This window comes from Pleurodeles waltl, chromosome 1_1, assembly GCF_031143425.1.
Source record: "Pleurodeles waltl isolate 20211129_DDA chromosome 1_1, aPleWal1.hap1.20221129, whole genome shotgun sequence".
Lineage (NCBI taxonomy): Eukaryota > Metazoa > Chordata > Amphibia > Caudata > Salamandridae > Pleurodeles > Pleurodeles waltl.
In genome coordinates this window covers 834,758,400-834,775,354 of record NC_090436.1, presented here as the reverse complement: position 1 = coordinate 834,775,354, position 16,955 = coordinate 834,758,400, and the positions used below count along the sequence as shown (strand labels likewise).

At 45.8% G+C, this 16,955-nt stretch overlaps 1 protein-coding gene across 1 annotated transcript in view; it reads right to left on the bottom strand.

The window, feature by feature from the left end:
* GDA (guanine deaminase) overlaps window positions 1-16,955 on the bottom strand; it is a 599,621-nt gene that overhangs the window by 146,898 nt on the left and 435,768 nt on the right. Inside the window, exon 9 of the mRNA XM_069228937.1 lies at window positions 12,327-12,434. Within this exon, the coding sequence (XP_069085038.1) occupies window positions 12,327-12,434 (108 nt within the window). The remainder of the gene's footprint in view (window positions 1-12,326; window positions 12,435-16,955) is intronic.

The following is a 16,955-nucleotide window of genomic DNA, read 5'->3' as shown; positions in this document are numbered from 1 at the left end:
GGGGTGAGGGTGGGGGTGTGGGTTGGCATGCTGGTGGTTGGGGGGGGGTGAAGTAGTTGAGATTCTACTTACCAGAGTCCATTCCTCCGGGTACTCCAGCGAGGCCGTCAGGATGCAGGATGTTGAAGACCTCTTGCTCCCATGCTGTGAATTCGGGTGGAGTGGGTGGGGGTCCGCCGCCAGTCTTCTGCACAGCGATGTTGTGTCTTGGCACCATCGAGCGCACCTTCCCCCGTAGGCTTTCGGATGTCTTCCCGATTTCTGGGATGCTGTCCCACAGCGTTGACCGTGTCGACGATCCTTTGCCATAGCTCCGCCTTCCTGGCTATTGTGGTGTGCTGCACCTGTGTGCCGAAGAGCTGGGGCTCTACCCTTATTATTTCCTCCACCATGACCCTGAGTTCTTGGTCTGAGAACCTGGGGTGTCTTTGGGGTGCCATGGGGTGGTGTGGATGAGGTGTGGGGTGGTGTTTGTGGTGATGTGAGTGTTGGTGTGTGGTGATGTGTGCGTAGATGTATTGTGGGTGATGGAGTTGGGTTCCTGTGTGTGTTGTGGTTTGCGTTCCCTGTGCTCTCTCTCTGTGTATTGGGCCTTGTCTCTGATTTTCGATTTATGGGGGTTTGTGAGTGATGTGGGTGTGTGTTTTATATTGTATTGGGTGTGTGGGAGTGGTGTGTGTATGTGTATCAGTTGTGTGTATTTTGAATTGTCCAATGTGGCTGTGTTTTGTAAGGGTATGTGTATTTTGAGCGCGGCGGTGTGTACCGCCAATGCAATACCGCGGTTGAAAGACCGCCGCGTGGATTCGTGGGTCGTAATGGCATGGGCGTGTTTGTGTTGGCGTGACGGTGGAGGTTTGGTCATCTCCAGTTTATCGCTGCCCGCTGATGAGGCGGCCTTCCGTGGATGTCGGGTTTTTGGCGGTTTGCCAGTTGGAGGTCAGAATGACCGTGGCGGTTTACCGCGGCCGCGGCGGTATAATGGCGGACTTCTGACCGGCGGTAAGGGACTTTTACCACCAAGGTCAGAATCACCCCCTTAATGTTCTACTGTATTCCAGGAGAAGAGCATGTTTCAAGTTCAGCTAATGTAACAATAATTGCTCTAACTGCTGAGTTGCACAGGAAGATTCATGAAGCTTATGTGAAAGAATATTAGTTTAGTTTATTGTGTGTCCTGGGAAAGGAACTGTAAGTTTCAAATTATTAGAAAATGTAATATTTTAGCTGAACAATATGAAGTCATAGTAAGGAACAATGGTCATTTGGTGAGAACATATCTGAATGTAACAGAACTTGTTGGAGCCATCTCTAGTAACTGGATGCTGAAACCAACACCCAGTATGTGCCAACCTTAGGAACCAATTGAATGAATTATGGTTATATTAATTAGTGAAGAACCTTGGAACTGAAGTCAGTCTTCATCAGTCTCCTCCCCTGCTTGGTAAAGTTTAGAACTCTGTTGAAGTTTGTTTATTCTTGCTTAAGTTTGCTGTCCCATTCTCTTCTCTGAGGGCCTGATTTATGAAAAGATAGCACAGCATTTGCGTCATTTTTGTGATGCAAAAATGGCACAAACTTACAAAATATAATATAAATAATTGTAAGTTTGCATCACTTTTGCGTTAAAAAATGACACAAAGACGGCATTAACTTTTCATAAATCAGGCCTTAAGCTTCCTGAGTTTTCCCATCATAGGGGGTTATTACAACTTTGCAGGAGGTGTTAATCCGTCCCAAATGTGACGGAAATACCACCAGCCGTATTACGAGTTCCATAGGATATAATGGACTTGTAATACGGCTGGTGGTATATCCGTCACTTTACCGTCACTTTTGGGACGGATTAACACCTCCTCCAAAGTTGTAATAACCCCCATAGTCTTAATTGCCCTATTCTGTTATGGGGTTCCTTACTAATATGCCCAACTAATTCTAAACTGCTGATTGTCCTCTGTGCAGCCCGTGTTCTGCACCATCCTGAAGCTGCTATCAACTGACGCTGGAAGAAGGTGACACTCTGTTGAACGATTCAACACTGTATACTGTCCCATGAGGAGAGGTGTAACTGAATGTGGTTTCTTGTTTCAATTTTAGCTTAGTCACTTACACCAGCATATTTTTATAGTTAGTTGCCCTAGTTAGATGTTTTCCAAATTATTTTTGTCTTCTTTTATTTTTGCTTTTGCCCACATGTGTTAGCTCATTCCCACACATGCTAATCCCAATCCTGGTTAGTGTTAGGAATGGCCCAGCCCTGAAATTGAGTGCGAAAACTGTATTTTGATGATTGACTGATGTCACCATCATCTGATTTGAATTTAAATAGCAATGTGCATATTGTGTTGTTGCACATCTATATTATTTTTTTGGAGTGTTTAACAGTATTAATATTTACTAGGTTGAATCTTTTCAGACACTTTGGTCAGCCTATGGGTTTCGTGTATGTTTATAATTTAGTTTTGTGCACCATTTATGTGACATTGATTTTGGGATTGTAGTAAAGCTTTGAAAACTTTATTCAGTTTAGAGTCTTTGTTTTAGTGTTCATGTGTTTAGTATTGTTTATGACATGTCCTTAATTTGTGGGATTGTATGATTCTGACTACTACCTCTGTCACCAAGTCTAAAGATTCAGTCGACTTCAGAGGGTGAGAACTCGTGTTGGTGTTGTCTCACCTGAGTGCTTGCGATTCTGAAGCCAATGTGGGAAGAAGACTCCTGCGGGTGCTTCATCACATATATACATATATTTTCCCTGAAAAAAGCAAAGGTTATAGGGATCTTAATGTTAGGAAATAGATTAATTAAAAAGCATATAAATTCACTTAAAAAGCAAAGGTTACAAGTATAACGTCCCTGTAACCTTTGTTTTTATAAGTGAATTTCTATGTTTTTTTAACGTAAAGTAATTTTCATTACTATATGTTAATCCAAGCCCTGTAGCCAACCTCCTATAACCACCAAAACCCGTGCCATACATGGCCAAAGGCCGTGCTTGGGGGAGGCATTGGTCATTGGGCCTGGGTAGGGCCAGTCCCTGAGGCCAAACCCCCTAATCACCCAACCTCACGCTGCACACAACCTTTGCCCATGTGTTTTGGGAGTTGGCAGTGGGCCTGTCTCTCTGGGTGTGAGAACAGGTGTGAGAGGGTGTCTCTGGGTGTGAGAGTGGCTGTGAGAGTGTCTAGGTGTGAGAGTAGGTGTCTCTAGGTGTGAAATTGGGTGTGTGAGTGTCTCTGTGAGTGGGTGTGTGAGTGTCTGAGGGTCTGTGAGTGCCTGTGTGAGAGTCTGAGTGAGTCTGTGAGTGGGTGCATGAATGTCTGAGTGGGTCTGTGATTGGCTACATGAGTGTCTAAGGGGGTCTGTGAGTGAGGGCATGAGTCTATCAGTGGGTCTCTGTGTGGGTGCGTGAGTCTCTGAGTGGGTCTGTGAGTGGGTGCATGAGTCTTTGAGTGAGTCTGTGAGTGGGTGTGTGAGTTTCTAAGTGGATCGGTGAGTGGGTGCATGAGTGATATGACTGCATCTGTGAGTGGGTGTGTGAGTGTCTGTGGGTATGTCAGTAGCTGTGTGAGTGACTTTGCCACAAAGGAACCTCACCTGCCCTTTTATCCAACAAGAGTCCACAGCTTTGCATGAGTTCTTTCTGCCTCCTTGGGTAAATGCCCAGTATGTATTCTACCTTAGAGCTGTGTAATATAGCACAAGGAAATGTCACCAGTGACCTTGTGTGCGTTTGGCAACGTGATTGTTACTGTTACCTGTTTCTCTAGAATTCTGTGATAACATGAATCCTTCTATAGACAGGCCAACGAGACTACAAAGATGTAAATCTCCACCAAATCAGGGTCCTTCCTCTTATCTATATGAAGTAGGTGCTTCTTTGTTTTGTGGAGATGTCCTCATATTCCTCTGCATCAACAACACACCATACAAATTGTCAAGAAATGCACTGGGGGGGACCCTTTGGGAAGTTGTCCATCATCCTGGCCAAAGGGGGGGAAGACATATGATTACTACTAAGGTATGCGGTGCAGGGCCAAGCGGGTGCAGCTTACAGGTGATTTGCACATTTGCAAACGCCTAGCAATTTAAAGGAAGAACCATGTTATGTAGGCAACAGAGGCTGTGCTGTCCCCCCCCCCGGGCCAATTCCAGCCCTGGGGACCCTGCCCCCAGGGCCCACCTCTATTCAATGGGGGAGATATTTCCTATCTTTTTGTTTTGTAACCAGTTGATCACTTAACTATTTGTAACACTTAGGGGAGAGTATGTGGATTTATTGCCAGAGCTGCAGACTTAGCAACTGGAGAACCAGGTTTGAGTTTGGGAGCCAGCTCGACATCCTGTGATTCGGGGCAAATAACTTAGGGCCATATGTACGAACACTTTTTCCCATAGACACAGAATGGGTAAAAACCTTTGTAACATCTGCCCCTTAATCCCCTAAATCCAAAATTAATGTGTCCTTGTGTAATGTAACTGATGCTCATGTAAGGTACTCCAAAACCTTTGGGTCAAGCCTGCACTATATAAAACTGCACAAAAGTAAACAATTAAGACCCATATTTAAGAAAACCCAGTGCCGCCTTTGCACCATTTTTTCTGACGCAAAAGCGGTTCTAACCTAGCGCCATATTTATATTCTGTTGCTAGACCAGTCTAGCAACAAAAATCTAGCCTTTGTGTAATTGTTTGGGAGCGTCATCCAACCTTGCATCGTTTAACGACAATGATATGCAAGGTAGGCATTCCCTCTTAAAAAATTACATTAGGTCACTAGCGCCATATTTATGAACCAGGCGGTAAAATATGGGTGCCTAGGAAAAATGGCGCTAACACTGGTTTGCACCAAAACTTTAAACGCCTGGTCAGACCAGGCGTTAAAGTGACAATAGGCACAGTTACATAGGGAAACACATTACAAATCTTGGAGTCCACCATGGTGTCACTATTTTGGGCAGCGAGGGGCCCACCCCAAACCCCCGCATTACCACCTCCCACACACAAGAACTCTGAAAGTGGAGGGAGCCTATCCTCCGTAAGTATACATCCTTGACTGTAGTGTGCCACTGTGGCTGGCACGGGTGCTGTTGGGGTTGCCCTGGGGACACCCTGTCTATTCTTGAACAGGCATCATTTTTTGGCTGCTTGTGCTACCGTAAAATGATGCTAGGCTGACTAGCAGTAGAATTTTTGCTGCTATTCAGTATACTGTCAATTGTGGCCAACTAGCGCTATTTTTTGTATCGCTGTCCATCACCGGGTAGCGGCAATTTTTATTATGCTAGCCTTTTCTCAGTGCCATGGTGCACCATTTAATAAATATGGCAGAGCCATGCTGCTGAGATATGTCGCTAAGCGGTGGTAATTTGTTTGACGCACAACTGCGTTAGCAAATATGGGCCTAAGTGCTTTGAACACTTCTGTCATTGGGGTATACTAGGGCTACATTTTGGTGATATATGTGCTACATTTGATACATTTTTTCCCTAGTAGCCATCTTGAGAGACTAATTTGTTATGAAGCTCCCTAATTTCATTATTTACTGCAGTATCCTCAGTAGAAAATGCTTTCAGTTTTCCACTTCGATTCCATCAAAATGGAGTTCAGATGCACAATGTTTTTAGCATACATTCAAAATGTTAGCACTCTGCTTGCTCATTAGACCACTGTGCACTGCTGATCACAAGGGAGTCTACTGGCAGTCTGATGCTGGTGTTGAAAGTGCACATGCCAGAATGTTTTAATGAAATAGAAGAAAAAGATATTTGAGAACTCACTTAAAACATGTCCTAATTTTTCTTTCAAAAGCAATAACCATAATTTCTATGACAAAATGACCCCCTCATTTTGTTCCTTTCAAAATTAAATATTTTAAGTTTTCCCAGTTTGATTGAATCAAGATGGCTTCAGTTGTGTCACACTTTTCTCATAAGTAAGACTGTTAGCACTCTAGTTGTTCTTTAAAACACTCTGTGAGGCAGCAGTAGATCACCAGAGAATCAACTGATAGGCTGCTCCTGTTGGAAGTGTATGTTTTACTGAGAATGTCAGACTTCATTCTCATATGAGAGAGCAAGAGAAGATGAATTTACAAGGAAAATATGCACCTCACTGACCTAGACAGTGAACTGCTCTGCCACCTCGTAGCTCCACCGGCAACTGAAGCCCTTCTGTCCCTGATCTCTGACCTCTGTCAGAAATTCGAGGTCCGCCTCCACCTGCAGGCTTCTGCCTGTGCCTCATCCCTGGTGTCTAGTGGGAGAGCTCTGCTGTTCTGCTAGGCTTCCCTCTGCCTCTTTTCTCTTTTTTCCTCTTTTTATTCTTTGTGTGCTGTTCCTTTTGTGCCGTTCGCTTTCTGCGCTTTATCCTCTCTTCCTCGTTTTTCCCCTCACTCCGCTCTCTCTCTCTCATCACTCTCACTCTCCCCCTCTCACATTCTCCACCGCTGCTGCCCCTCCGGCCCACCCCCCTCCTCTCTCTCATGTTCTATCCCTGCCACTGCTGCCCCCTTGGCCTGCCCCCTTTTTTCATACCATTTCCCGCTCCCGCCTCCCAGCTGTCCTCTCCTCCCCCCTCCCTACTTAATGGCGCCCGCTGCGCAGTAGGACAAGCAACCTCACTGACCTGGTCAGTGAACTGCTCTGCCACATCGTAGCTCCACTGGCAAGTGAAGCCCTTCTGTCCCTGAACTCTGACCTCTGTCAGGAGTTCGAGGCCCTCCTCCACCCTCAGGCTTCTGCCTGCGTCTCATCCCTGATGTCTAGTGGGAGAGCTCTGCTCTTCTGCTAGGATGCCCTCTGACTCTTTTCTCTTTTTTCCTCTTTGTGTGCTGTTGCTTTTGTGCCTTTCGCTTTCTGTGCTTTTTCCTTTCTTCCTCATTTATTCCCCTCACTCTGCTCTCTCTCTCTCATCACTCTTGCTCTCCCCCCTCTCTCACTCCTGGCCCATGCTTCCCCTGTGGCCCTGTCCCCCTCCCCTCTCGTGCTCTATACCCGCCGCTGCTGCCCCTGTGGCGCAGCCCCCTTTTTTCGCACTGTTTCCTGCTCCCGCCTCCCAGCTGTCTTCTCCTCTCCCCTCCCTACTTAATGGTGGCCGCTGCGCGTCCGCGCTGCTGGTGCACAAAAGACGCACCTAAAGCAAGCCCTTCGTCCCCCATCTTCGAAACAAACGCGACCAGCACCAGGACCCCTGGTCCTGCCACCCGCCGCCTCTACACAGCATCAAAACTCATCGCACTCAACCCAGGATGCAACAACAACTGCAAGCAAGCATCTCCAGGCAACACACACGGTCCCTTCAGCTGCCTCCACTGCTGCAAAACCTGCACCACCACCAAGACCCGGGACCCAGTACAACCCACCCGCAACAACTCTCAGAACCCGAAACCCTTGAAGTGCATCCTCCTCAACGTCCGCTCCATCCATAAACTCACCACCGAAATCTGGGACCTCCTTGACAGCACCACCCTGGACACAGCATTCCTCACCAAGACCTGGACCAACAACACCTCAGGCCCGGACATCGCCATCGCCATCCCCCAGGGATACAAGATCGTCTGGAAAGACCGCCCCAGCCGCCCTGAGGGGTGTTATCACCATCGTCCACAGGTCCAGCCTCCACCTGAACACACACTCTGAAGACCCTGAAGAAGCCACAAACCTGATGGAACAACTCTACTTCAAGCTACACACCAGTCCGACATCCACCATCAGGGGAACCATCAAGTACCGCCCCCTGGGCCTCGTACACCATTTGCCAACTCCAACACGGACTGCATCTCTGCACAAGCCATCATAGCCACCAACTACACCCTGCTGGGAGACCTCAACTTCCACCTCAAGAATCTACAAGACCCCAACACTGCATCCCTCCTAGACAACCTCCACAACACAGGACTCCGACAGATCGTGACAGAGCCAACAAACTCAGCAGGACACACCCTCGATCTCATCTTCACTACAGGAACCTCTGCTACCTTCAGCCACACCACGGAACTCCCATAGACAGATCACCGATGCATCCACTTCACCTTCAACACACCCACCATCACCAACCCTAACTCCAACCATTGCACAGAAACTGGACAAGAATTTACGACGATTACTCACCACCCCCTTTACCATTGCCACCCCCACCATCGCACACAACGACAACCCAAACACTACAACACCCACCCTCCACAAATGGATCACCGACTGCGCCAACACCATAGCCCCTCCTCAAAAAGAACAACAACACCCACGCAAAGAGAGCCAGCTGGTTCTCCCCAAACTCCGTGAATCGAGACTCACTTGTCACCACCTCAAGAAAATCAGGAGAAACACCAAACCACCAGAAGCCCATAGCAACTTCAGAGCCGCCACCACCGCACACCACCAACTCATCAGAAACACCAGATAAAAAGCTATACAAGACAGAATCTCTTCACAAGCACACAACAGCAAGGAACTCTTCAGCATAATCAAGGAGTTTGCCCAACCCAACAGTGAAACAACGGACATCCCACCCTCACAGGACATCTGTGACAGACTCAACACCTACTTCCACCCCAAAATCAAGACAGTTTCAACAAGGACAACCTACGTGCAGAACCCTGACACCAACAAACCAACAATCTCCACCTGGACACCCGTCCCCACCGAAGAAAAACAATGAAGTCCATACACTCCGGAGCCCCCACGGACCCATGGCCCCATCACATCTTCAACAGAGCTGCAGACACCATCTCCCCCAAGCTCCACTTCACCATCAACCGCTCACTAGCTGCTGCAACATTCCACGAGGTCTGGAAAAATGCTGAGATCAACCCCCCCTCCTCAAGAAACCCTTTGTGGACCCCACGACCTCAAAGACTTCAGGCCCATCTCCCTACTTCCATTTCCTGCGAAAGTCATTGAAGAAGCAGTAACCTACCAACTCACCACATTTATAGAAGACCACAACATCCTCCACATCTCCCAATCCAGATTCAGGTCAAACCACAGCACCGAAACAGCTTTCCTGGCTGCAACAGACAACATCCGCTCCCTACTGGACAAGGGAGAGACAGCGGCACTCATCCTACTAGACCTCTCATCGGCTGTTGACACAGTCTCCCACAACACCCTGATAAGAAGACTCCACTAAGCCAACCTCAGACACAAGGCCCTCGACTGGATCCAATCCATTCTCTCTGTCAGAACGCAACGAGTGAGACTCGCCCCCTCCCTGCAGATCCCACCACCTGTGGAGTGCCCTAGGGATCCTCCCTCAGCCCCACGCTGTTCAAAGTCTACATGGCCCCGCTAGCCACCCTCATCAGAAGCTACGGAATAAACATCATATCATCTCCTACGCCAACGACACCCAACTCATCCTCTCCCTCTCCAACAAACCCAACAAGGCCAGACACAACTTCCACGAAGGCATGAAAGCAGTTGCCAACTGGATGAGAGACAGCTGCTTTCAACTCAACAGAAATACTCATCATGGGCCCTCAATCCAACTCATGGAGCGACTCCTGGTGGCCACCATCCCTCGGAAACCGGCTCACCCCGCCAGCCAAGCCTGCAACCTCGGAATCATCCTGGACCCCGACCTCAGCATGAATCATCAAATCAACTCAGTCACCTCCACCTGCTTCCACACCCTCTGCCTCCTATGCAAGACCTTCAAATGGATGCCCCTCGAACACAGAAAGACCGTCACACATGCCCTCATCACTAGCAGACTGGACTACAGAAACGCACTCTATGCTGGAAACAACAAACAACTCACCCGCAAATTGCAAAACATCCAGAACACCACCGCCAGACTGATCCTCGACATACGCCGACACTGCCACATCTTGCAACACCTACGTACACTGCACTGGCTCCCGATAGAGAGAAGAATCACTTTGAAGATCCTCACCCACTCACACAAAGCCCTCCACAACACCAGACCAGCCTACCTGAACCAGAGACTCAAATTCCACGTACCCCACAAAGCCATACGCTCAGCCCAGGTCTCTATGGCAGAAGTACCCTGCATCAGAAAAACCAGAACAGGAGGACGCTCCTTCTCCTACTGTGCAGCCACCAACTGGAACGCCCTACCTATCCACATCAGACAAACCACCTCCCTCCTCAGTTTCATGAAGGAACTGAAGACATGGCTTTTTCAAACCACCTCACTGGTACATGCTATACTCCCCCCCAGCACCTTGAGACTTTAAGGGGTGATTATCTGCGCTTTACAAGCACTGATTGATTTACAAGCACTGATTGATCATTTTAGCTTCTGGAGCACCTTTCATCACCTCTATGGGAAAATCAAGAGAAAACAACTTTCTCTTAAAGATGATTAATGAAATCCCAGCAGAAGGCACTGTTCATTTAAAAAGCGAATATTGGAACACATTAGAGCAGTACAGAATGGTGACTTAAATTATGCTATGGCAAAACATCTGAAAAGTCACAGTGGAGCCGACTGGTTACACACAAGATATTTTGGAATAGCTGTGATAAAAAAACGTGAGAGAGGGGGAGATAGAGTACAGCAATTAAGACGTTTAGAATTAAGATATATCATTAGAGTGAAAACTAAGAGCCCCTATGGGATCAATGGGGATGAAGAATTATATTGTCATCTGTAATCTAATATGTGAGTGTAGTGAAAACAAAAATCAGTAAAATAAATCATAAATTTTTAATTTTCAAAAGTGCACCATTCTGCAACAGGTACATGTCACCATTAATAAAAGGGTACTCGACCCTACAAACATTGCAAGCTCTATAAAAAGTTGGGAGAAAATGTGTGTTACAGAAATACATATAATACGCAATATCTAGAATAGTACAAAATTCTCCTGGTATTTCCCGTTCTCACTAAACTGATAAAATTATAGAAATAAGTTGTGAATCAATGTCGCTGAAGTTTGATTTTGGCTATAGGTATTGTGATTTTAATCTTGATAATATGTACTGGGTATGTTTAGTTTTGGGTATTTTCTGTTTAAACCACATATCCCACAATGCCCCATAATAGTAAAAGTGGGAAAAGGGTTAAAAGCAGAAGAAATGACCGACTCACTAACTGTGATCAAGACCTTGGTGGTCGAAACGCAGCGGGTTTCGAGTGTTTCACGTAATAAAGAATAAGATAACTCATCCTGGGAGTGCCGCGTTCCTGACTTATTTGTCAATTTTGGAAAAGTATACTACAGGGAAATGGTCCATCTCTGACGTGAGCACCTGCTGTCGAGGGTGCTGAGACGGGACCAGTTTGTGTTTGGATATATATATGTATATATATATATATATACATATATGTGTGTATATATATATATATATATATATATATATATATATATATACATACATATATATATCACTGAAAAAAACAAAGGTGACATTATAGTTAGGTCAACTTTCTGTAACAATGTAATATTTTTAACTACAAATATTCACCGGTTATAGTTATCTCTAGTAACGATAACTAAGGTCCTAATGTAGCTATAACCTAACACTCGCCATCCATAGCTAATTACCCCACATATTACTTTTTTCATGACATGGTCTAAGACATCATTGATAACATAACTGTGACATTTGAAATTACATCATTGATGAAAATAATGTGCACGGCGGATGCATAAGGGTCGCTATCAACTATAGATATTGGGTAGGCACTGGATATGGGAAGGATGGCTGAAAAAAGAAAAGTCAGTGTGACAGGAAGGTGAATTTAAACGTTCAGTAATGAGACAGGATGGCTAATGGGTTTTCATGAATATGTTGGATGTTTTCTAATGGGCTGAGTTAGTGTCCAGGATTTATTTAACATCTGTGTTATCGACTTGGATTGCTTACCTTATTTGCTTCTCTTTTGAATCAGTTCACCCTGATGAACCTTTCCATAATCCCAACATTAATCAATCAAACTTATAGGACTTATTATTGTCACTTTGCCCAATACTAAATACATTGTAATTAAAGTGAAACTACTTTTTATGTTATGTTACATGTTGTGTTATGTTATTCATATTTAAATGTAAAGTTAATAATGTTTGCATGACACGCATTTCGTCATTGGTCTGGCTTAGCATGGTCATCTGCGGTGACAGAGCATTCACCTTTTACCTACGTAAGGATGTGTGGAGGTTTTAAATAGAATTTTAATGTAGCTGTCCACTCAGCTCCTACCACGACTCACACTAGTAACGAAGTGATGAGAGTTAATGGCCTTCTTCCAAGCTGAAGGGCGTTGATAAGTTACTTGAAATACACGACATGTGTAGTGCCAAGATAGGGCCATCAACAGTGTATGTATGCACTGAAATCAACAATTCCAATAGTTACCTTCCTTGTTAAAAGTTTGTTACTTTCATATACTTTGGAGTAATTTTCCCGATGAGGATACATTGCTTTTACTGACAACACTTCTTCTTTTGCTTCACTTATATGACTCTAAAAAGAAAACACAGCAAATATTACACTATGGGTAGATACAATACAATTCAGGCACATGGACAGAATTAGATCTCACGTAGAACTCATTCAAACGCAGAGCGCAGCCGCATACAAAGATTCTTTATTGATGCGTTTGTGCACGAATGATGTACGCAGCTTGTTTTACCTCTATTTTACTTAATCTGCCAATAGACACAAATCTGTGGTCCACTTCCTTAACTGCTTAGGGCCACATTCCACAGTTCTCTGTGAGTAGATTGGTCTAAACCATGATTTTCCCAAGAACTCCCTTGAGTATAGTACACCTAACAAAACAAAATCTTAGTGAATCTGGTACAAAGTGTGTAGGGGGCTCTATTGGGGAGTGATTGGCTTTACACAGTACCTGCTAGTCTGCAAACGTTAATAAATACACTGCGAGTTTCAATTTTAATTTTTAATGTTGAACCTAACAAGAACAGGTATAATAGAGTTCATTGTCATAAGGTGAATGTGCATTGCACATGCTTGATCAAAAAGCTGTCCAATATTTAAAGTAAAAATGGTGCCCATTATTCAAAGGTTTGCTATTTCAATGAGTTGTATTCTGATCCTACAGGAAGGAAGGGCTCTCATGCTTGTTAAAGAGGTGAGACCCTTTTCCTGACATAAATCTAATATCTTCAAATGCTTTAGTGTTAAACATGTTTAGTTAAAACTTGCTATTTTTATTTCTCTTTATGTTTTCCTAGATATAATTGTATTTATGAAGAACAAATCTAAATAGCTTTGACTTATGGGTGGCGTCAGAGAGCCCACAGCAAGATGGCTGCACTTTAGTGCAGATCTGCAGACGGGGCGACAAAATCCCTAATTTATCCTGCCATCTGTCATCCTCCATTAACTAAACCGCCTACCACAACATCTAGCAGTCAGAGACCACCCACTTGCATCTTTTTATGCAAAAGAAACAAACATGTGGCCAGTGCTGACTGGCCACGTGGGCGGTGCTGGCATAGAGAGGAAGAGGCCATGCACTATGGTGTCCTGAGACAGAGAGCATCCACCGGAGGTTATCAACTCTGAGAGTTTCGAAAGGCCGCTAGCTGGAGAGAATGCATGCTCCTGGGTGAGGCGGGGGCTGATACTGTGGAGGCCTATGCTGTGCGTGTCCCTGGCGTCCTAGTGGACGGCAGCTGCCTGCCGCACTTAGGGACAGCTGTAGCAAAATCCGATTTTGTGACTTGCAAATTGCGAGTCTGAGCAACTCGCAATTTGCAAGTCGCAAAATCGGATGCAGAATGGTGTCTCAGACACCTTCTGCGACTCGCTATTGGGTCGCAAAGACCCACCTCATCAATATTCATGAGGTGGGTCGCATTTTGAGACCCCATAGCGAGTCCCTCCACTCACAGGGATGGTGGCCTGCTGTAGTCAGCAGACCTCCATGTCTGTGACTGCTTTTTAAATAAAGCAGTTTTTTTTTCATTTTGCAGCCCGTTTTCCTTAAAGGAAAACGAGTTGCAAAATGAAAAAAATACCGAAACCATTTGGTTTCATTTTTTTCAGAGTAGGCAGTGGTACATAGGACCACTGCCTGCTCTAAAAAAATATTTTTGTCGACATTCACAAAGGGGAAGGGGTCCCATGGGGACCCCTTCCCTTTTGCGAATGAGTTACCACTAGTGTGACACTGGTGGTAACTGCGAGTTGCAATGCGAGTCGCAAATAGGAAGGGAACACCCCTTCCTATTTGCGAGTCGCATTCCCAAATTGTGAGTCGGTACCGATTCGCAATTTGGGAATGAGCATCGCGTGAGGCCGTTTGCATGGTGCAAACTGCGATTTTGCCGCTGTGCCTCTTACTGCTATCTGAGGGATATGGTCATGGGCCCTGCTGTAAAAAACTGTAAACTTCATACTTGCATAGCACACTACTAACCTGTTAGGGTCTCAAGGAACTGTACGCATACCACTGTGGAACCCCTCCTGGCTTTTCCCTGTGAGGTGCCCACTCCTGGGCAACCTCCAAGGGGAAGCCAGGCATCCCAGCGCTGTTGGGGCCATTGTGGAGATTAAGCAAACTATTGCCCAGAGTGGGACCCATGAATTAGACTAGGCACCGATGCGAGAATTAACAGGTCCGAGGAAATTGAGCCCAAGACCCACAGAGGCAGGAATTGAACCCTGGTCCCAGCCCAGATTTCTGCCTCAGAATCTGCCGCTCTAACCATTGAGCCACACTTCTCCACCTCTGTAACACCCTAACTGTGAGCCCATAAACACAATGGTGCAACGGTGCCTGCATTGTAGGTATGATTGTTTTTGTGCAGGAACAGACAACTTCCTGCACAAAAACAATCAATGCTGGTGATTTCCACTTACTATGTGTGCTGCAAAATTCAGCACACATAGAAAGAGGAAACAATGAGGAGAAATAATGTTATTTCTCCTCGTTGTGCCTCCCTTACCATAGGCTTTTGATGCATTCCCAGATTTACAGCATGTTGTAAATCTGGGGATGTATCAAATGCCATGGGTGTTATGTGGGAACACCCACCGTAATGCCCATGGCACACTTCCGTATCGCAATGTGAGGCAACACAGCGACTTGCGCTGCATTGCCTCAATCCAAGGTGGCTTTCCGTGGCCTTGTAGATATGACTCTGCAGTGTGCACCGCAGTAGCATAAAAAACGTGACGGTCTGGTGTCACACAGGGGCTTGTAAATAAGCCCCCCAATCTTTAAACTCTGTTTTATTTCTTCCATTGTTTGTTTACTTGATGTGATATGATAGAATATCTTTAGCACTTTTTGCATGCTGAAGTGGGTGGAGAGTTGGGGGCTCTTTTGGCATCATATGTGTAGAACCCATATTACCCAACACTTTATATACCATGCGATGTTCTACCTTCACCGTCCAACATCGACCATACTTCCACAAACATGATGTCCCACCCTGGTGGTAAAGTGACCCTGCTCACATAGAATATACGCAAATGTCATGATCCCCAGAAAATTAGACCTGTGCTCCACTACTTGGACCAGCATGGCGTACAGATTGCACTCCTAAAGGAGCATCTCACATGCCTCACAGAGAGGACAGTGGGTTCGAGGTGGGCAGCCCATCGCCTAACATCATCCCACTTATCATACGCCAGGGGAGTATTTAAGTGGTGAAACATGGTGTACCTTTCAAGGTCACACACTCCTTTGTGGACGAAGAAGGTGGACTATCGATAGTTCAAGGTACACTTTACAATAGCCCCATCACCCTCGTCAATACATATGTGCCAAATATAGATAATTCTGGTTTTCTCACAACATTGTGGCATCAATTACATGAGATGGCACCAATTAATGTTATTTGGGGAGGAGACTTAAACATGTGCTTGGACTCTGCGACGAATAGCTCTACTATATTTGACTGGCATGGGAAACAGTCTGCACCTGTGTTCTGGGAGGGAATGTAGAACTATGACATGGTAGATATGTGGCGATTCCAGAATTCGATGCTGCAGGAGTGTACATTCACGTCATCAATGCATGGAACATGGTCCAGAGTAGACAATTCTATGTCAGGAGCGGAGGCTTCGGATTATGCTTCTCTTTCTTTACTGATCAAACACAGCAGCCAAAGAGTAAACAGAAAGAAAACTATAACTCCCATGAACACTTGTAGTTCGGCTTGCCCAATCCCAGGCTAGCCACTACTACAAGAGTCACCATAGCAACGGTCCTTCCTCTTTCTTTGCTGCTGCACAGCCGAAGTTGAGCTTTCGCTTTTCTCTGAGCTGGCATTGTTAAATTTATTGTTAAAACTTTTATTTCCCCGTGGAGCGGGAGCGGGGCTGAGCGGCGATTAGCAAGGGCTTCTACGGACTCGCTTTGCGGTCCCACCCTGTTTGTTTTGAATCGTACCCACAATCGGAGAGGGTTTTTCTTTCCCTTCCGACCACGCGTTGCAATTCATTACACATATTGTTGACCCCACCCGCGGCTGCGAGGTCCTCTGTTGACTTCTCGCTACAGTTCAGCGGTCGGAGTGATTTATTCAGGTCTCCCTTAGAGACCGACCGAGCGCTGCATCTGAGAGCAGTCTGCTCTCTATTTCTTGGCTTCTGACTTAGCGGGCATGCGCGCGATCGGAGAGTTCAAGTTTTTCAGCCGATCTCCGTTGTGTACTGCGCACAAGTCAAGAGAAGCATTTATCTGCCCCCAGAATGCCCGACAGGGAGCAAAAACGATCAGGCTTTTGCCTAGGAGGCTAGTACAGGTGCTCCCTTCACTTGATTTGGGCCTTATTGAGACTACATATCTGTAATATTTAGACAGATCATTTGCCTTACTTAACCTGTTGGGGTTTCCTCCCCCCTTGAACTTCGTCTTGCATCCTACCATGGCTTATTTTGCCGAGGAGGATGAATACTATCAAGAAGAGGTGAAAGGATCCTTCCCAGAACAGATGGAGGAAAGATTAGTACAGGCCCTTGGCCACCATGTACAAGACTCAGTTAACCAAGCTTTGATTAAAGCGC